This window comes from Penicillium robsamsonii, assembly GCF_028829455.1.
Source record: "Penicillium robsamsonii strain IBT 29466 chromosome Unknown utg000003l_segment0_segment0, whole genome shotgun sequence".
Classification (NCBI taxonomy): Eukaryota; Fungi; Ascomycota; class Eurotiomycetes; order Eurotiales; family Aspergillaceae; genus Penicillium; species Penicillium robsamsonii.
The window spans coordinates 1336611-1357012 of record NW_026643221.1 but is presented as its reverse complement, the minus strand read 5'-3'; the positions used below and the strand labels follow the sequence as shown (position 1 = coordinate 1357012).

Here is a 20402-nt window from a genome sequence, read left to right as displayed (position 1 = left end):
ATCATAAACACGATTCTGCCTCCTTTTGGATTCCCCCGGACAGTTCGACATGTCCATTTGATTTGGGGGCTCTTTACATCAAAGTCGTGCTGCCAGTGCTAACGCTAGTCAGTTTGCAAAATGGCGGGCTTCCGCAGCTGGACGACGGTCATTGCCAATTTGCTAGTGCCCATGGGCATACTTACCTTCTCTTCAGGATTCTTCCCTTATAAACCGTTGATCCCTGGATTAGCAACTTTTGATGAAACAGACGCAAATGCTACAACACCTGCGATGTTTGACAAAGTTATCTTCATGGTGGTCGATGCGCTCCGGAGGTATGGTTGGGATAATTCAACTCCCAAACTATACCGGTAACTAACAAGGTGTCACATATAGCGACTTTGTATACTCGAATGAGTCAGGTTTCTTGTTTACACAGAGGTGAGTGTTGCCTTCGAAATCCACTATTTTATCGCTCGAAATAAGTAACTGATTTGATACTAGCTTGATTCGGTCCGGTGCTGCATTGCCATTCACAGCCTATGCGAGCTCTCCGACTGTTACAATGCCTCGGTTAAAGGCCATCACAACTGGTTCGGTTCCATCCTTTCTAGATGTTATTCTCAACATCGCTGAATCAGATACCACATCAACACTGGCATACCAGGACACCTGGTTAGCGCAAATAAAGGCCGCAGGAGGACGGCTTGTGATGTATGGGGACGACACTTGGCTCAAGCTCTTCCCGGGGATGTTTGACCGAGCTGATGGAACGACAAGCTTTTTCGTGTCGGTCAGTTGTACTTTAGGTGTTTGTGTATCCGCAGTATTAGTATTGAAACTGAGCTTCTTTTCACAGGACTTCACGGAAGTAGATCATAATGTGACTCGACACGTTCCTAATGAGCTTGCCCAGGATGACTGGTCTGCTATGATTATGCATTACCTGGGTTTGGATCACATAGGACATAAGGCTGGCCCGAAAAGGTAAATACGGCCCGCTACCTCATCCTTAAATGCTTTTTTAACCCTGACCTTCCTAGTCCCTTCATGGTACCGAAACAGCATGAGATGGACTCTATGGTGGCTGAAATCTATACCGCAATGCAGCAACAAGATCATCTCCAATCCACACTTTTCGTGTTGTGCGGAGATCATGGCATGAACGAGGCTGGAAACCACGGCGGGTCCTCTGCTGGCGAAACATCCCCCGCGTTACTTTTCATATCACCCAAGTTTGAAGCCTTAGGCGGCCGAAGAGAAAGCCCCGCGGAACCGTTAGGCGATATGCAGTACTATCAGACCGTTGAGCAAGCGGACATTGCTCCAACCTTGGCGGGGCTTCTTGGAATTCCAATTCCTTTAAACAGTCTTGGTGTATTCATCCCAGACTTCCTAGAGATGTGGGATACTGGTATGCACTCTATTTCTAAACGCACCAAAGCGAAGTACAACAAGGAACTAACTCGGAAACAGGTTCTCATAAACTTCGAATCTTATATCAAAATGCCGAGCAGCTGCTGAACACATTGACAACTACGTTCCCTGGATCTACGTTTAGCCCCGATAGCATTCCATCCTGTGCTTCGGGAGTTTCATCGGGTATTGAGGGAGCTCAATGTGCTTGGGCTCGAGTTCAGCAAATCCTCTCTAGCAGGGATGAAGCAGATGATTCTTACTCTACGGCCGGCCCCGCTTTGTTGCAGTTCTTAAGAATTGCACAAGAGGTCATGAGCCGAACTGCCAGTAACTACGATGTCTCCAGACTCGTTCTGGGTCTTCTAATTACATTGGCTGCAGGTCTGCTTGTACTTCCGGCTACATACAAGGAATGCACACGTCACGGATCTTCCGGGATGTTTTTGATGCTCATGATCATCACCTGTGGGATGATGATGTTTGCGAGTAGTTACGTGGAAGAAGAGCAACAATTCTGGTACTGGATCTGCTCGGGATGGATTGTCTACCTTCATATCAAATCGCAATCATCTGCAACCCCAGTGTCACGCAAACACTTTGGGTCGTTAGCATATTGGTCTAACAAATTCATGATTCCTGTGCTCGCAATCACCCAGCGGCTCTTGCGACGATGGAACCAAACAGGACAGAAGTTCGCAGCTGAGCCTGATATTGCTCGTACCTTCTTCGCACGCCATCCAGAAATCTTCTGGGGGCTTTTTATCCTCACATACGTGGATGCCGGTCGTCATCTTTTCAAGAGTATACCAATATCTGGGATTATGAAGCTCGGTGCATTGGCTCCTGTCGTGTTGGCCTGTACGTTCAAATTGCACTTCGTGACTTCGGAATCCCCCGAACTCCTCGATGGGACGTTCATCTCGCAAATCATGAAGGAATGGCCGTACAGTCTATCATTGGTTTCACATGCCAGGCTTGTGTTTTATGAACTCGCTGTTGTTGTTCTGCTAGCGCTCGTTGTTGGCAACCGATCAAGAGTTGCCCGAGGTAAGACCACACGTGCTAAATTGCCTCTGAGCTTGGAGTCCTTACTGACCAGCATCTCTAGCGCCACATGATATAATCCATGAAGCTCTACATATTTTCCTAATGACGCAGTCCCGTGCCACTAACGTCCCCTTGTTCCTGATTTTCCGAATCCAGGCCGGCATTCTCTCTTCCATGAACCTCACTGGGATCGAAGTGACTATCACAACCTTAATCTTTCAATATATGACGTTCTTCGCGTTTGGCGGCTCCAACGCAATCTCCTCCGTGGACCTTGCTAGTGGGTATAACGGCATTGATAACTACAGCGTGGTGCTCGTGGGCATTCTCACCTTCGCGAGCAACTGGGCAGGACCTATTTGGTGGGCTTCACAGAGCCATCGTCTCCGGCCGACGAATCCCGCAGAACAAAACCCCTCGGCACTGTTGACCTTCCATGTCGCCATGTCCTTGGTTTCTGTCATGGCCGCCTGTACAGCCCTGCGGACGCATCTTTTCATCTGGACCGTGTTCTCCCCCAAATATCTCTACAGTATGGCGTGGGCCACTGCCAATCATGTTGCTGTCAATTTACTGGGGGAGATTATTTTCTCTCGATCTCGATCTCATTATTCATAAAAAGCAATATTTCAGCATAGAAATACAAGGCCTGGACATACACCCCTTGGAAACCGTAAAAAGTAAACACTATACATAGAGGGGTATGAGACTCAAAACAAACCGCTGAACAAATCATCAATAGCGTTCTTCTTCTTTTTCTTTTTCAGCGTAGGCTTTGAAACACCGTCCTCGGTAAGCTTTTCCGTGCTCTTCTTCTCCTTGGAGACTTTGGAGACTTTGGAGACTTTGGGGACTTTGGGGACTTTGGGAACCTTGGAGACCTTGGACTCAGACTGCAAAACCTTGACCGGGCGGGTGAGTGGCGCATCATCAATTCGACGAATGCGTTCCCCAAGATCCTCCTTTGCGACAACAGGAGTAGGCTTGGACTTGCTTGCCACAGGTTGCACCTTCAGCTGATGACTGATCCCAGTGATTTTGGACAGTCGCGCCAAGGTAGCTAGAAGCACGATTCCAAGGGTAGAGAACTGGTTATCGGCAATGACAGTTGAGAAGGCACTAAGGAAACAGTTAGTCTGATTCAGCAAAGTAATAGAACCTTTTCATACATGTAACATCTCGGAATTATGTGGGTGGCCAGGTGGGATTTTACCCCCGATCGGGCGAGATCCAAGGTGGCGCGCTTCAAGATGGATAGCCATTTCCACCATTTTGTACGGCGATGCTGATTCTTGTTACGGTGAAAGATTAGATGCAGCGTTGAGTGGACTGCTAGGATTTCCTTGGAGTCCATGTTTTGTGTAGGGAGTTGGAAAAGATGAAAAGTGGGTTTTCCCGACGTACTTTTACTGTCGAATGTATCTACTCTCTACCATCAGAGTTGAATACTCAATCATTCCATTTGGCTAACTAACTCCCCCCAATATTTTTGGGATTTTCCGGATTTTCAAAACAAAAAAAGCAATAGAAATAGCAAACGCAGAAAACGCAAAAAGCAATAGAAAACGCAAAAAACGCAGAAAACGCAAAGAACAGCAAAGGCAACGAGGCAATTAATGTTGAGCACATCAATGGCAGGAAACGAGAAGTTTCTGTTAGCCGAATGTATCTTTGGTGGAAAGGGAAATGAACTGAGTCCCAGATGTTTTTGTTTTGTTTTTCATCTTTTTTTCGATAAAGAAGTCTGTGTTGCCCTCTCGAGTAGACATCTACCGGAGGAGCACAGTCAACCGTAATCTTTTTTCAAAATAGGCAAGGAAAGGGTAAGCAATCGTCGATTTTTTTTGGATTTCATTTGTTGAGGGCAAATTTGAGGGTCTTGGTCAAAGACTTGTCGACGAATGTCTCTTGAAATGTGTTCGGGTTCAACAGGACAGAGATGGATTGTCGGATTATTCGTCGACGAGATCGTTTTCAGGGAAGGTACGAACTGAATTTTTAATGCAGAAACCCATGAAGAATGGGACTGGTCGGCATCGTGGTGAAAGCTTAATTCCTCTGCGATGTAAATTGACGGTTCTCGGTCTGCATCGAAGCAAACTCGCCAGGGGCATGCTGGACCGATCGACCAGCAGAATGCCGGGAAGTGCGGATAGAACCTCGACCTCGGGGAGTCTGACCGAACGACTGAGACTGAGGACGGATGCGGTTGGTGTGAGGCGTAGTGGGACCTCGGGTACGAGGTGCGAAAAGGCCTGTGAAAGGGTCAGGGCAGGTTCGTAAGCCAAAGGACATAGCATCTTACCTTGCTGAGTGGTGCTAGCAACTGAACGTCGCAATTTACTGGCATCATTGGGGCCTGGGAAAGCCATTTCGGTGCCTGCACGAGGGCCGTCGATATGGAAAAGCTATATCCAGTCAATATCGGTACTGCAATAGGACAAGAGAGGACGAAACGCACCCGAGGTCGTTCTTCATGAGGACGAGTCATAACGTTGCTGTTGCGGAATTTGCTAATCAGAGCATCCTTTCCTTGAAGTGCTATTGAAACTTGTCAGACATCATTCTCATTGACAACGGGTGGGACACGAACTAGCATAAGAGATCTCGGTTCTCTTCTCGGAGATGCAGCTGGGCCTGTAATTGAGTCAGCAACCGTGCAGTTCTCTGGGGAAGATGAGAACGGGCATACCAAGTTTTGCCCTCTCGAGCGCGAACAAGCTAAAGGAAATTGGTAAGTACATGTCACACACTGGCCTACGATATAACTTACATCGAGAATATCGATTGGCTGCACACGGTGTTAGTAAAATATCGGAGGAAAGGGATACCAGATGAAAGGGATCTCAGCAGAAATACTCACATCGCCAAAGTTCATGAACGCATAACCAACGCTAGAAAAACAAAGGATCAGTAACATCGAAAACCAACAATGAGCACTCAAAACTTACTTGCAACGATGGGTGAAATCTAGGGACCGCATTAGCTAGAGGAAGCGAATGAATCATTGAGAAGAACTTACCCATGCGAAGATAGAGGAAGTCATACTTCCCATAACTGGACTCATCAATTATGCGCTGAAGCTGTTCCTATTGATCACATCGAGTTAGGCTTCGTGGTTTTAATAACAAGATGAAGATAGTCATACCGAGCTAAGCTTGTTGGGAATGTTGCGGATCATGACCTGTAATGAGACAATATGTGAGAAATCGGTCTGGCAGCAGAGTGGAGAAAACCTACAGTGCTGCGAACATCTAGTCCGTGCCTGATTCGATCGAGATCAATCGCGTGCTCAGGATTCGTCTTACCCTCCTCAGAAGCAGGAGAAATGTCGATCTTCTCCTCGATCTCGTTCTCCTTGGACACGAGGTGATATGGGGTCACAGGGCTCCGAGGGGAAACACGACTAGGAGTTTGATTGTGAGACAAAGCGGGCTCTTCTTTCGCATCAATTGGGGAGACGTCGAAATGAAGACTCTGCAGGAAACCAATATTAGCGTTGTACTTGTAAGAACAGAAAAACAAGAAAAGAAAATACATCGAGTCTAAACCCACCAAGGCAGGAGAAAGCATAAGCCGCATGGCGCACGTTGAAATATTCCACGTGGTACCGACTCATGTTCGTTCCATTCTCGATAAGCTTGCATGAACGCAGTTTGCCAAGGGAGGCAACAACATTTTCGACAACCCCATCCATAGGCTTCATGAGCCACTTGGTGACGAACACAGAAAGCAAGAATGCACCATCGGAAAGAGCAGAGGCAGACGGTCCATTGGTTCCATTCAGGTTAGCAATCTCTCTGGCAGTGGACGGGAAGACGCGCCATCCAGGACGAGTTGAGCGAATTTTGTTCATGGCATTGATGGCTTCTCGAAGATCGCCAAACGAAAACGAGAACACGCCCTTGGTCCCAAGCTGCTTGAGGCAAACATTCTCAAGGGAAGGATACTCCTCGATCTTGATAAAGTCAGCTTTTGTTTATCCTATGATCAAGTTAGTGTTGCAACTTACAGGGAACATCATAATGATAGAGCGGTGCGAAGTGTCGAGAGAGACATTGTGCACGATAAAGGATCGATTCTTCTCAGTAGCATCATGAATTCCACCGCTGAAGGAGCGTGAAGCGGTGATACCAGTGTTGCAACCAGCTTGGTGATCGATGTTTCCATGGATTGGTGCATTTGGGGACGCAGCATTCGCAGGCGCAGCATTTGCATCTCCAGTTACGGGATCGTGAGTGGTTGCGAACAAGTTGGATATGAAAGCCGGGGTAGGGCTATATTCATAACTAATTTGCTCACGGGATGGTGAATAGCGAGTGTTGGCAATAGCTGTCTGAACAGGAGAAAGCAGGTAGCGTGGATCACCCAAATGCATACGTCTGTGAGTCGACGCATGAGGCAAGTACTGCATTTGATTCACAGACCGTGATGCCTGGACATGAGAAGGCGAGTATCGCACTCCACCAGAACCAGCATTCGTAGGAGAAAGCTGTGAGGAAGTTGAAGAGTACTCAAACCGGTTGCCTGAGGCATGGGTGTTTGCCTGGTCAAGAGTTACGTCAAGAGTTGCGGGCGCAATTTGAGCCAAGGCATTGGAGTGTTCGAACGCCTGGGGCGCATAGGCATAGCCGGAAGCAGAGCTTGTAGGGGTCGTTTGAGAAGTTATGGTCGACGCCATGCGCAACTCGTTGGACCAATTAGCAAACGGATCACTGTAACGTCAAAATTTATTAGGGCTTTTTATTCAACGTATGTATAAACGAAGCACTTACCCGATCGGGCGGACAGATCCCACACCAGGAAACGGAACAGGATTTCCCCGATGAGCGAAAGCTTCATACCCAATAGGGTCGAAAGCAGTCAGCTGCTCAGATGGCGAACCTCGAGTTGACGAGGGCCTCTCCATGTTTGAATCTAAAGCAAGGCGAAAGTGAGCCGACGGTAGTGTTAAAAAGACAATCCTGGGACATACAAGCTAGAAAAGGATGTCCACGAGAGCGGAGGGGCGCAACGTAGCGATTGAAGATGCAGAAAGTTCAGAAAGTTTATGAAGCGACCTCTGGGGCGAATAGCGACGGGGATTTTGAAAAGGAGAATCGAAAAGTCGTTGGCGACGGGGGGAAATCTACTTTATAAAGGGTGTCACGGTTTCTAGCTCATCTATTTCATACATGCGCCGACTAAGCGCTACAAACAAACGTACTACCTACCCCAGCAATCTCTTCCGGCTAGCTGCCATGGACACAAAAACCGTAAATTTGCCAGCGCACTCATTGCTAGGTCTGTCTCGGTCAGAAACGTTAGCCCGTAAACTTTCCAGCACACGATGCATCATAATTTAAATCAGCTAATATGGTTGTGTTCTTTCAGACTGCAGCAACTGCACTCTCTGTCGTGCTGTCTATCATAGTAGCAAACCCGTCCTCGGAGTTTATATTTGAAGGTTCACGCTAGTGCAAGGCTAGTACATAATAGGATTAGCGCCAATGTTCTGTAGACATCCATGGATGACCTTGGGTACCCGAGGTAAACAGGATTGAAGCTTTTCGTAGCGACTTTCGTCCGGTTGATATTCTCATCTATACTAGGTATTCATTCTACGTGTTTCTGTATGTTCCGGAAGTGGTCGGATATGACTTCAAGATCGAGGTATATGCGATTGGGACAGCTTTAACGCCTAGGGCTTGGTAATATAGAGATTTGTGCGAGGATCGCTTTAGATTCGTCAAATATAAAGATTTATGCTTCAACGCCTAGGGGTGAATAGGGAGACTTACGCGGTCAAAGAGGTTTCAAATCGCCTAGAATCGGGTGAGCATAGATATTTGCAAGGTAAGAATAGCTTCAATCACATCAATATGGAGATTTGTACGGTCGGAAGAGCTCTAATTATAGAGAATGTTTATGTTTATAGTACACCGTATAGAGCGACGTCAAAAGCGGTCTAGATCAGACATAATTCAGGCATCAACACTTGAAATATCAGGCATTAATCTTGGCAAATAGCCATTCAAAGGCGGTAATGCACATTGGTGGCAGATCGAACGTCTGACCGCCTGTGGACGTCAATGAGTACCTATAAGCTTGAGATCATCTACTCTAGATAAGGTTGCAAACCTAGCAAGTGGGAAGTATTGACTATTGGGCTTCCCTTCGGCTATGAAGCTGAGCCATTATGCCACCCATGGCTCCAACGCTCAATGAGCCACATGTTTTGAACCAAGTGAGCCAGCCGAGCACGTTGGAGGATGTACCTTAACTGACTTTCTTGCCCTTAGATTATCATATCACCCTCCGATACAGACTATCTTGATCAGCTTATTCCTTCAATCAGAGATTACAGTGTTGGGAATCGCACTCCACAACTCCTGCAGTCACTGTCCCGGTTTGCCGGCGACAAGGAGTCCGAGATCGAAAGCATATGCAACACAAACCACCAGGAGTTCGTCTCCTCTGTCAATTCACTGCTTCGGATTAGAGAGGGGACAGTGAGCTTGACAGCAGAGATTCTGGACTTGAATCAGTCTATTCAAACCAGTACCGAACGCCTGGCTGAGCAGAAGAAAGCACTGGTGGAGTCGCGTGGCCACCGACAGAACATTGATGAGACCAGTCGTGCGATTCAGGATTGCTTGGAGGTGCTGCGTCTAGCCAACCAAGTCCATGATCTTTTGGCAAAGAAAAACCACTACGCAGCGTTGCGGGCGCTGGAGGAATTACAAAATGTCCATCTGAAGGGGGTGACGCAATACAAGATTGCAGTCATGATACAACGCTCAGTTCCAGCGACACAGAGAGCTATCGCGGAAGCAGTGATGTCAGATCTGAACACCTGGCTTTATCGCATCCGAGAAATGTCTCAATACCTCGGGGAAATTGCACTCTTCCACACAGACCAGCGAAAGACAAGACAAAAACAAAGAGCGGAAAGAATCCCTTATCTAGAGCATTTCAATTTGAATTCTGCGATCGAATTGGTGGCCGATGAAGATGAAGAGTATGACCTACTCGAGAATGAAGATCTCCAGGTTGACTTCACGCCGCTGTTCGAGTGCTTGCATATCCATCAATCTTTGGGACATATGGATAAATTCCGAATTGAATACGCAACCACCCGCCGAAAACAAAAAGAACTCTTGCTTCCGTCTTCTATCACTCTTGTTGATGAAGATGGTTCTAGTCTGCACAATCTCTTGGAAGAGATGGCTGGATTTGCCATTGTTGAACGGGCCACAATGAAAAGGGCCCCCGATCTTAGGTCATCCGTCGATGTAAGAAACCATATTTCCCTTCCTTTTACTCTCCTTCCAAGGAGGGCCTTTCCAGCAATGATCTGACTCATGCCTCCGAATAGATTGATGAGCTGTGGGATTCGATGTGCCAAGGGGCTGTAGTGTTGATATCGAAAGCACTTCATGAAGTCGACAACGCTGAAAGCATTCTCAGCATTAAGAATCTAATTGCTCTATTCATGCAGACGATGAATGTAGGTAGACCCTTCTCTAATATCATGAGCTCAAATGACTGATATCCATATAACAGACATGGAACTTCCCCGTGCGGGTCTTTGATGACTTCTTGCTGACACTCTTTGGCAAATATGCCGAGCTTCTGAAGAAAAGATTCAGTGACGATTTCCAGGAGGTACGGTTGCTCCCCTCCCAATCTATTTCAAATGCTGACACTGTCAGGTTGTGTCAACGGACGATTATATGCCCATGCCCATACAGACCCAAGAGGAGTACGACAAAGTCCTTAGCGTCAGCTGGTACAGCCCCGATCAACCTCGTGAGGAACAAGTGTAAGTTGTAAATCAGCCAGTGCCGATTGGTCCTTATTCAGACCTAGCTGATCATTGACTTTTTTTTAGATTCCCATGCATATTACCATTCTCCCGAATGTATCCGCTGTGTTGCATTGATATCCATAATTTCCTGAGCCAATTCTATCTCTTCGCGAGTGACGGCTTCGCTAATACAAATGTGATTGATGAGACACTGAAGAATGTGAGTTCGAACCAACACTCAAGACCCATGACTCAACAACTAACCTAGTAGGATCTGGATGACCTCCTTTCACACGAAGTCTGTGACACTTTAGTGGAACGTCTTTCCTCGCAATATCTAGGTCAAATCGTTCAGATTCTGATCAACCTGGAACACTTCGAGCTAGCTTGCCGCGAGCTGGAACTCTTATTAGCAGCAGCCCGATCACAGAACTCCACCGGCATCTCAATTGCGTTGAGGGCCACTGAAAAGTTCAAAAGCAACAAGAAGGCGGCCGAGAAGCGTATCTTCGAGGTGGTCAATTCCAAAATCGATGACCTTATCGAGACAGCAGAGTACGAGTGGATGACACCTACACCTCCCACAGAGCCGAGCAACTACATGCAAACCTTGACTCGTTTCTTGTCTAACATCATGAACTCCACGTTGTTGGGTCTGCCGACGGAGATCAAAGAGCTCATCTACTTTGACGCCCTTAGCCATGCTGCTAACATGATTCTGGTGCGTTTATTATAGACCCTAATCCATCGAAACAGAAACTTACTGACTGGCCATACAGGCGCAACCATTGTCGCCAGATGTGAAGAAAATCAATCCCAACGGAGTGGCAGCGTTAGCAAAAGATGTTGAATACCTTGCCGAATTTGTGGATAGCTTAAATGTCCCGATTCTTCGCGAGAACCTCGACGAGCTACAGCAAACCGTGCAGTTGATGCAAGCGGACAGCGCAGACGAGTTTTACGACATTTCTACGAGAAACAAGAAATATGGACGTGTTGACGCCATGCAAGGGCCCATTTTGCTTGAAAAGTACGGTTTGGAGTCTACATCTTATTGCCGTGAACTGCCCGCTAACTAGTTACGAATAGGCTCACACGCAGTGTTCAAGCCCCCACCAAGGTGGATAAATTTGCGACTCTTTCATCGCGCTTCAAGAAGACTGGATAAATCTATGAGTGTGTTATGTGTAATGCAATGTTTACCTATAAGAAGAAGAATACAAGGCCGCTTATGCGGCCTTGTGCTTGTGATGTCTTTCAGTAGTCTTCCCAGTGTATTTTCAGTGAGCTTCTCAGAAATTCTGGTTGGATGTCTCTTTCATCTTAGTTTTATGCAGCATAGGTAGGTAGATAGCAGAAAGCAAGAAAAGGCTTAATTGGCGAAAACCACTTTTCTATGTATAACCTGGGATGAAGTACGTCTTGGGGCCCATCGAAGCATATATAAATAAGCCTTATGACATTGAAGACTCCGAACCGTCTGAGGATGTCTCTTGTCTCTCAGGTTGTAATCTCGGCATACTCCCAAGACCTACACCAGCCGTAGGACATACATGATACTACTAATAATCAAGAAAGTAATATCACAGAGTCTTTAGAATGCGACATCTTTTCTCTTTTATGGCCAGGATCAAACCTTCTCATTCCATACATATAAGAATCCTGGAAGATCAGAAAGATGGGAGTCGCTCAATCACCACTACAGCATTGCCCTTGCCTTGCGTGGGAAAATAAAATAATAAGAGAATCGAATAAAAACAGTAAAAACAGTGAGAAATAAAAAAAAGGACCAAAATTCGCCTTTGAACGCGCATCAACTACATGAATAAAAATGACGGACTGGACCATGTGCGGACGGTACGTTCACTTGACAACCAAGATTAGCTTGTCTGCTGAAGATGAGAGATGTGACAACTACGTACCTGCTGGGGAGGGAGATGCGGGTAGGCATACATGCCCTCGAACATTTGGGATTGAGGTTGACCATATGCCGCAGATGGGTCTGATTGGACGGCTCCGGGGTACATGGCAGGTTGCGGGCGGTACTCCTGCTCCTGAGGCATACCGTGCTGGCCAAGGGAGGCGTAATCGGCAGGGCCCATGTGCTGCTGGTGCGGTTGAACTCCATGCGGAGCAGGGGGCAGCTGACCGGGAGCAGCTGAAGGTCCTGGGGCGGTACCAGCAGCCTGACTCGACCGCTTAGCATGGGAGGTTGCCTCTTCGCGGGGAACTATATCAATCAGGAAGTCAAACATGTCCGATTTAGACAGAGCGGCGGCAATGTCGGATCGCTGCAGGGTACGACGTTTGTTGTCCTCGGCGTGGATCCAGGCGCGCATAGTCAGCTCAGTGATGAAAATATCACAGCCCTTGGCAAACAAGATGGGCGCCTCAGCGGATATCATCTTGACCTCCGGGTCCGCCTTCATCACCTTCTTGATGCGGGCCAATGGCAACTGGTGGATCTTGTAGTCGTGGTTGTCTGATTCCAGGTGATTGATGACATGTTGCCAGTAGGTCGTTAGGATATCACGCGCAGTTCCTTGAAGGCCTTGGTTTACCTAGTTCTGGTGAGTATCGAGCTCAATATGTGTTTGGTCATCTTGGGCGCTTACATTGGCCCAGGTACCAGTGTACAACTCGGCAACTGGCGCATAACCTTGCGCTGAGAGCTATTTTAATGCAGCTTTCATTAGTTGCTACTCAAGACATTTTGCGCGATCATCGTAGAGGGAAGGTAAGGCTGTAAGACTCGCGCGGCTCACCGCGATGGACATACCGCTGCGCTAGCACCTATAATAACGGTTATTGTCAGTCTCCATTTATATCGATTGTATAGCCAAGAAGTAGCAAATATACCAGCAGAGTGGCCCTTTGACGGACCGCGATGCGTAGTTATGGCGCGTACAACATAGCTTTGGCGTAATGGTAAACTTGGAACCTACCATAATGACCCCCATTTCTAACATCATAGATCGGTTGCGGCTGTTGTCTGCTCTGCTGCGCAGTGCCTTGAGGGGATTGCTCCATGCTGGCTTTGGGGTTGAGCTATATGCGTCCTCTAGGGTGTGTCGGGCAGATGGTGCTCTGGAGGGACCGATAGGATGCGACGCGATCTGGTGTGAGATGCGGGGAGGTAGGTGGAATATTTTAGAACAAAGAAAGAATTGACGTGATATAAAACCGATAATTAGATAAGTGTCACAGTCAGAGACTATACGAAGCTCGTGGTGTTCCAGGTCGCGCGTTGGGTGCCAAGCTGGTGTTCAGCTGTCTGACGTTCCCCCGAGCCACACCCCTCCGAGCTCGATGCTGTATAATACCTATACAATGTATGGATGTGATATAAGGGATTTATATCTAAGATGGTAGTATATGTCTCTCTTGCATATAATTAGGTCTAATTTCGAATAGTAAAGGGGTTCTATATCATTGTATTACTCTGTCGCAATGGAAATAATGTACATTTGTATCTATAACTTGGGCATATTTAGAGAAATACCTCTGATAGGTGAATCGGGGACCTTCGACTTTCAATACAGCTGTACCGTTCGGACGGTACTTGAGAAGTAAGTACTAGTACTTACTTACTACGCGTTAAATAAACCAATTAGCTTGTACTAGGTACTAAATAATTAGTTACCAATAATCACATGACACAGATCCACTCTCGCAAGCAGAAATTTCTCACAAACGTTTTTCCGGCCCCGGGAAAGAGCAAGCAAAGCTAAGAAAAAATATAAATTCTCTCCACTCACCTTGAAACTTTTTGAGCTTTTGCTACCCTCCCTATTCACCAGGGATGGCTGACTCAACATGTGTTCAGGATGTTCAGGAGGACCTGACTGATGATCAGATTCAGCAGCTGCTTCTCGAGGCAGAGACCCGCCTGAAGGGTCCCAGTACTCTGAGCACCCAGACTGATGATCTGGCATCTATCAGGTATGGAAACCTTTTTAAGATTTGACAAGCTAGGATCTAGGCTAACATCTACTAGGATCCCGAAATTGACACCTGGGTCCTCGCTGGAAACATACATTCGCCAGGGAGACGATGTTGCTACTGTCGATGCTGCAAAGATCATTGACCAAAAACAGAAGGAGTTGGCCAACTCTCTTCGCAAGGTTGAGATCAAGAAAGTGAATACCGTGAGTCGCCCAATTGCCTCCCTGCCCTTTCTTTTTTATGCTATGAGGAAGATATTCCCAACGCGAAGCGCTTGATGCGGCGTCAGCAGTCCGTTTTGGGCTGTGCTGCACCAGTGAGAGCCTTTTTTATTCATAGTTACTCTGAGCATTCATCACAATTACTATATTTTCTCGGTGTCCGATATTTGTGGCCAATTGCTAACCATTATCGCCCTTGATAGGACAAGCCTACTGCTGGGCCTGAGTGGTTCAACCTCCCGAAGACAGAAATGACCCCAGAGCTTAAGAGAGATCTGCAGCTCATCCGGATGCGTTCTGTGCTGGATCCCAAGCGTCACTACAAGAAGGAAAATGGCAAGGCCAAACCGCCTGAATATTCCCAGGTCGGAACCATCATCCAGGGTCCTACCGAGTTCTTCAGCAATCGTATCGTCAAGAAGGACCGCAAGAAGAACTTCGTCGAGGAAACATTGGCACTCGAGCGTGCCACCAAGCGCTTCCAGTCCAAATACAGGGATATTCAAGCCAGCAAAACAAGCGGAAAGAAATCCTTCTACAAGGACCTGCAGGCAAAGAGAACCCGGAAGAACAAGTGAATTTTCGGTCTCTACTTTCGTCAAACCATGCCAGGAACGGCAACAACTCCATGTTAAACATGGCCGACATATCAACAACATCGCCTCTGCTAGGATCCTAATAAGCTGGACTCAGATCGTCACGATCTGAGATCATCATATGCAATCATCCACGTCAAGCCCAGTCTTAAACCTGATCAAAGACATCCACAAGGGTTTCGACAACCAATTTCTGGATCGATGTCAATTTCATTGTCTTCCAGAATTGATGTAATGATCTTACCTGCATGTCATTAGCAGCCTCGCGGCCAGCTTCAAGGACCTCTTCATGTCCTGCCATGCCCTCCTCTAGAAGAGCGCTCAGTTCACCTGCTGCTTTATTCTGGAGCAAATCGTCATCTCCCCGAGGCACCGGAGACAAGACGACCTTGTTGGTGACCAAACTAAAGGCAAGCACGCGCAAGCCACAATGTCTGGCGGTGACAATCTCCGGTACTGTGGACATTCCAACCACGTCGGCACCAAGCATTCGAAGCATGCGACTTTCGGCTCTTGTCTCGTAGCTTGATGCTATCAGAATCGAGTGCAAAGGGATTGCGGTGAGGTGACTTACGTGGGACCTCCGCAGAACGCATATACACCCTCATGCAACTTTCTCTTGCTTTCCGGTGAAATGAGTTTTTTCCATGACTGATGCACATGACGACGGAGCTCAAGGTCATAGGCGTCAGATAGCGGTGGGAATCGCACTCCAAATTCATCCTCATTGGGTCCTCTCAATGGATGAGTTCCTGCCAGACCTGCGAGGAAGAGATGCTGTAAATCGGTGTTAGAATTACTCCACTCGATAGCTTCGATGGGGGTTTTCTCTTACATCATTCAGTAGAACGATATCCCCCACAGAATACTCAGAATTCAAGCCTCCGGCCGCATTGGTCACTACCAAACATCATTAATTCTTGTCGTTCTGTAACATCAGTCTTCATATCAAGGATCATGTAGAACGTACAGACAACCGTATTCACTTGCAACTGCTTGAACACTCGGATTGGGAATGACACCTGATCAATCGAGTGCCCCTCGTAGTAACTAAGCCAAAGTCAGCTATGATTTTACAAGCAGAAATGAGGGCTTAAGCTGACTGAGCACGGCCAACCATCAACACTGCAGGAATTTTCTGGCCGAGAAGACCAAAAACCAACTTTCCAGCATGTCCAACCACTGTGCAATGTTAGAACCTCTCTTTAACCCGAAGGAGATAGATGACCAAACCTGTTGAGCGAGGGAAGTGGGGGATGGATGCATAATCAAATTCAATCCGTGACTCGGGGTCAATAGTATCTGCAAGCCCTCCTAGTCCTGAGCCACATACAATTGCGACATGAGGCTTTTGCAGAGCCTCTGGCAACTTGGCTCTGAGATAAGAAACCGCTTCGTTGGCCCGCTCGAACGAGGAAAGGTCTGTTTTGGTCATGTTGGCAGAAGTCAGTCTTGTCGTATACACAGATTTAAAGAAGTAGAATATATAAAGTGGAAGGTAGGATTGTGCCAAAAAGGCGACGTTTCTAAGTGCGGAGTCACATGGTTCCATTGCCTAGGTCGCTAATTTGGCGGGGGTGCAGTAATCTGATTCATAATAGAAATCACTTGAGATAAGCAGGATAACTATGATAACTCTAGGCGTCTTTGAGCAGAATATTCCATCTAAAAGGCTGGAGCAAGAGAGTTGATCACCTCTTAGGGAACATGTCTATATAGCCGGTAACATAGGGCATAGATCGCACACTCAGGGTTTTAATCATTATATAAATTATCAATCCCTGGGAGCTAGGTAGTCTATCGGCCTTTGTCATTATTGTATCAATATTAGGATAATAAATAAAGAATATATCACTGTCCGGAGTACTCCGTAGTCTCAGTCGCTTTCTCTATATCCAAATTCCCCACTCACCGCCCTAGAGTCGCTCCCCGAAAAAACCCATCCGCTAACAACAACGGATCTTCCTCAAAATCACGATTAACAATGTTCTCATACACATCGCGCTCCTTAATTGGAGTGAGCAAACACCTTAGGGTATGTTCTCATTTTGTTTGATTCACGATTCACGCGCTAATAGCTCCTTGGAAGGTGCCTGTGCCATTCCGCTCTCTATCATCCCCAACCCAGCCAACTCCGCCGGAGCAAGAGAAGACACCCGCTCAAGACCCAACACCGACCCCTACACCAGTCGCTCCTGCAGAAGCTGCCCCTGTGGCCCCTACTCCTGCCGCTGCTCCTGCCGCTACACCTGTCGCGACTCCCGTCGCTACCCCCGCCGCTACCGCCCCTGCATCAACTACTCCAGTAGCGTGAGACACTCTTCAAATCTAGTAGAATTTGGGTTTGTGGCTAATTGAGACAATTCAGATCGACGGAAGCCGAGCAGATCACCAAGCCTAGCGTTAAGGAATGGTGAGTATCCAATACGATTGGCTCAATGCCAAAATATATCGAAGATCACTACTCATAGTTTGGTTAGGTCTGAACGATTAGGAGCATTCGGCGAGGAGAGCCGACTGCCACGAAGCGTGCAAGCCATATACCTACGTCCTTTGCGGAGGAAGGCAGAGTACGGCCTCCCAGTTTGCGACCTTCAATTGCGATCATACAGCGTCCGTAACGTCGAGTTCTTCACCGACTTCGCCATCCGTGCCGCTTACTACCTCAACCTCCCCGTGTCCGGGCCTGTGCCTCTCCCCCGCATCGTTGAACGCTGGACCGTCCCCCGAAGCAACTTCGTGCACAAGAAGAGCCAGGAGAACTTTGAACGTATCACCCTCCGCCGACTGGTTCAGATCAAGGATGGAAACCCGCAAGCGGTGCAGACGTGGCTTGCATTCCTCCGAAAGCACGCGTTTTACGGAGTCGGTATGAAGGCAAATATCTGGGAACACGATAGTCTCGGTATGGTTACACTATTTTTCTCCTTTTTTTCGTCTGCATGGCCGTCTTTATTGGTCAAGGTACTAACCATCGATTCTATAACAGATGCTGGTAAGGCTATGGACGCTTCTGTCGCCGAGGTGGAAGAGGCCCTCCGCCCCGAGCTTGCGCAATTCGGTCAGCGGAAGGACAACTCGGCCCCCGGCACGATATTCGATACTTTGAACAGTGAGCGATTCGGAGAGCGCAAGGGTTTATAGATGGAATGGCGATCTACTGCTGAAATTGTATACCCGTGAACATCCGGACTTGGTGTCTTTGCTGCAGGCGCTGTCTTCATTATATTCAAAAGCCTTTTTGATCTAGGCCATATGTATTTTACTGTTTTACTATTCTCATTTAAGCCCAGATGAAAGGAAGCTTATGTATACTGAACGAGGTTGCTCGCCACAACCGGGTCCCCGATAGACGTGCTCCGAAATTATTTGCAATATGTGAAATTAGCCTATAGGTGTAGACAATGATGCCCATCTGGGCATTACCATCTTGTGCCGACACATTGTACGATGTCAATCACGTGATACATATCGCGTTTCGCGTTTTTCGGGGTCATTAGGGACTACGGCAGTACGAAGTGATTGCACATAAAAAAAAATTCCTTCTCACATCGATCGAGCGTTTGTTGGAGATGTCTACCAACGCGATGCGACGTGAATTTGCCTCGCTGGGGTCATTGTGTGCGAAACATCTCCAGATCCGTCCAAGCGGGCTCTCCCTTCTCCCAAGGAGATGCCATCGATGGAACAGCTCAAACACCACACCACCAGCACATGAGCCTATTATATTTTCCGGGATTCAGCCCACTGGCGTGCCTCATTTGGGCAATTATCTAGGAGCTTTACATCAATGGGTGAAGCTCCAGGATACTGCAGCCGAAGGAACCAAGCTATTTTTCTCTATTGTTGATCTACATGCCTTGACAGTACCGCAAGACCCAGCCCAATTGAAGAGATGGAGGAAGGAGGCCTTTGCGACGTTGCTTGCTGTGGGCCTGGACCCTAAGCGCTCTACGATATTCTACCAGTCCGGTGTAGGTTCCGTCTTATACCTGTCGGCTGCTAAACACATTGGAGACCTTATATTGACATTCATCAGGTGCCAGCACATACTGAGTTGATGTGGATTCTCAGCACGGTAGCTTCCATGGGGTATCTGTCGCGCATGACACAGTGGAAGGTGAGCGGCCCTATAATTTTTATATACGAAAGCCATTCTATTGACACCCTCCAGAGTAAACTGCAACTACCAGACGATGCCACACTTGATGACTCTACAGCACGGGCACAACTTCGACTTGGCCTTTTCTCCTATCCAGTACTACAAGCTGCTGATATCCTTGTGCACAGGTATGTTGCTCATCTATATTAACGCGATCTTTACTAATGATCACCAGAGCTACCCATGTCCCCGTTGGAGAAGACCAAAGACAGCACCTAGAGTTTTCCAGATATACCGCGAACAGCTTCAACCACCTCTACGGGCCTATCTTCCCCATCCCAGAGGCATTGATATGTAAGATAACAGCTTGCCTGTGCCAGAAGGAACATAATGATTCAGACCATACACTAACTTGACTAGCCCCTGCCAAACGAGTAATGTCCCTTAAGGAACCCACCTCAAAGATGTCTAAATCGCACGCCGATGAGAAATCCCGGATTATCCTTACCGACTCACCGGCCGAAATCCGCAAGAAAGTCAAGGTAGCCCTAACAGACTCGGAAGCAAACATTACCTACGACCCGATCTCTCGACCTGGCGTGTCTAATCTTATCGAGATCCTAAGTCACCTGGAAGGTGTATCATGCCAAGAGATTGCGGTTGATTTCCACACCGCAAGTCTCCGCTCGCTCAAGGAGCATGTTGCAGACAGGATTGCATATCATTTGCAGGAGATCCGGGATCGTTATATCACGATCATGGAGGATAAGACGGGGTACCTGGAGTCAGTGGCTGAGGATGGAGCCGAAGCAGCCCGGGCCAACAGTCGGGAGACCATGCGGCAGATTCGGGATGCGATGGGTCTGTGAGTGGCAAGTAGGATGTCTGGATTGTAAAATAGTAAAGTAGTGAATGATTTGTATAGTAAGATGTACACCTTAAAATATAAGTATACGAGTCAGATATGTATAGACTCCGAAGCCCAAAGTGGGCTGAAGTGGAGCCATCCGCGTCATCATCCACTACGTATGTAGCCTACGTATGCTAAGGATTTCCAACTTGTATAATTCTATTTTGTTCTAAGATTGAATATGAATCAAAGACGAAGATTATGGACTAATATATTAGGTAAAGTGGTGGATTGCGCTTATAGGTTGTACGGGTTTATGTTTGGTGACGACAGCACATGAAGATTCCGCCTTAACCCGTAGTAAATTTATCAAGGCAGAGTAAAAGACATAAAGTGGTCCTGCCTAGCCGGCTGGACCGAATAACTCATTGACACATCTAGATCCTAGATA

The 20402-nt window shown here is 47.3% G+C and overlaps 9 protein-coding genes across 9 annotated transcripts; 5 read left to right on the top strand and 4 right to left on the bottom strand.

The window, feature by feature from the left end:
* Positions 1–120: 120 nt before the first annotated feature.
* On the top strand, positions 121–3066 carry las21 (mannose-ethanolamine phosphotransferase LAS21; the record flags this gene model as incomplete). The annotated part of the gene is made up of 7 exons (XM_057229506.1): positions 121–317; positions 379–423; positions 487–775; positions 842–969; positions 1026–1396; positions 1459–2448; positions 2510–3066. 7 exons carry the CDS (start codon positions 121–123, stop codon positions 3064–3066), a joined length of 2577 nt encoding a protein of 858 aa, XP_057084596.1.
* Positions 3067–3158: 92 nt separating this feature from the next.
* Positions 3159–3802, bottom strand: N7447_005243 (uncharacterized protein; the record flags this gene model as incomplete). Its single annotated transcript, XM_057229505.1, has 2 exons — positions 3159–3567; positions 3618–3802. 2 exons carry the CDS (start codon positions 3800–3802, stop codon positions 3159–3161), a joined length of 594 nt encoding a protein of 197 aa, XP_057084595.1.
* Positions 3803–4497: 695 nt separating this feature from the next.
* Positions 4498–7357, bottom strand: N7447_005242 (putative meiosis protein MEI2; the record flags this gene model as incomplete). Its single annotated transcript, XM_057229504.1, has 14 exons — positions 4498–4703; positions 4754–4856; positions 4910–4989; positions 5042–5085; positions 5141–5169; positions 5222–5239; positions 5312–5342; positions 5400–5418; positions 5471–5537; positions 5597–5632; positions 5689–5925; positions 5987–6406; positions 6461–7163; positions 7224–7357. The coding sequence occupies 14 exons, from the start codon at positions 7355–7357 to the stop codon at positions 4498–4500; spliced, it is 2127 nt and encodes a 708-aa protein (XP_057084594.1).
* Positions 7358–8626: 1269 nt separating this feature from the next.
* N7447_005241 (Rab GTPase-binding exocyst subunit SEC15) lies at positions 8627–11405 on the top strand (the record flags this gene model as incomplete). The annotated part of the gene is made up of 9 exons (XM_057229503.1): positions 8627–8674; positions 8730–9722; positions 9806–9937; positions 9994–10095; positions 10143–10252; positions 10322–10457; positions 10509–10958; positions 11017–11267; positions 11327–11405. 9 exons carry the CDS (start codon positions 8627–8629, stop codon positions 11403–11405), a joined length of 2301 nt encoding a protein of 766 aa, XP_057084593.1.
* A 695-nt stretch (positions 11406–12100) lies between these two features.
* hapE (CCAAT-binding factor complex subunit HapE) lies at positions 12101–13267 on the bottom strand (the record flags this gene model as incomplete). The annotated part of the gene is made up of 5 exons (XM_057229502.1): positions 12101–12103; positions 12160–12798; positions 12853–12909; positions 13017–13030; positions 13183–13267. The coding sequence occupies 5 exons, from the start codon at positions 13265–13267 to the stop codon at positions 12101–12103; spliced, it is 798 nt and encodes a 265-aa protein (XP_057084592.1).
* Positions 13268–14039: 772 nt separating this feature from the next.
* N7447_005239 (Fcf2 domain-containing protein) lies at positions 14040–14981 on the top strand (the record flags this gene model as incomplete). The annotated part of the gene is made up of 3 exons (XM_057229501.1): positions 14040–14179; positions 14235–14385; positions 14607–14981. The coding sequence occupies 3 exons, from the start codon at positions 14040–14042 to the stop codon at positions 14979–14981; spliced, it is 666 nt and encodes a 221-aa protein (XP_057084591.1).
* Positions 14982–15147: 166 nt separating this feature from the next.
* On the bottom strand, positions 15148–16434 carry N7447_005238 (purine-nucleoside phosphorylase; the record flags this gene model as incomplete). The annotated part of the gene is made up of 7 exons (XM_057229500.1): positions 15148–15192; positions 15244–15523; positions 15574–15776; positions 15835–15899; positions 15970–16049; positions 16103–16181; positions 16233–16434. The coding sequence occupies 7 exons, from the start codon at positions 16432–16434 to the stop codon at positions 15148–15150; spliced, it is 954 nt and encodes a 317-aa protein (XP_057084590.1).
* A 549-nt stretch (positions 16435–16983) lies between these two features.
* On the top strand, positions 16984–18143 carry N7447_005237 (mitochondrial 37S ribosomal protein uS10m; the record flags this gene model as incomplete). Its single annotated transcript, XM_057229499.1, has 4 exons — positions 16984–17034; positions 17089–17309; positions 17368–17412; positions 17480–18143. The coding sequence occupies 4 exons, from the start codon at positions 16984–16986 to the stop codon at positions 18141–18143; spliced, it is 981 nt and encodes a 326-aa protein (XP_057084589.1).
* A 428-nt stretch (positions 18144–18571) lies between these two features.
* Positions 18572–19970, top strand: N7447_005236 (tryptophan--tRNA ligase MSW1; the record flags this gene model as incomplete). Its single annotated transcript, XM_057229498.1, has 5 exons — positions 18572–18973; positions 19039–19119; positions 19174–19289; positions 19337–19455; positions 19522–19970. The coding sequence occupies 5 exons, from the start codon at positions 18572–18574 to the stop codon at positions 19968–19970; spliced, it is 1167 nt and encodes a 388-aa protein (XP_057084588.1).
* Between the last annotated feature and the right edge of the window lie 432 nt (positions 19971–20402).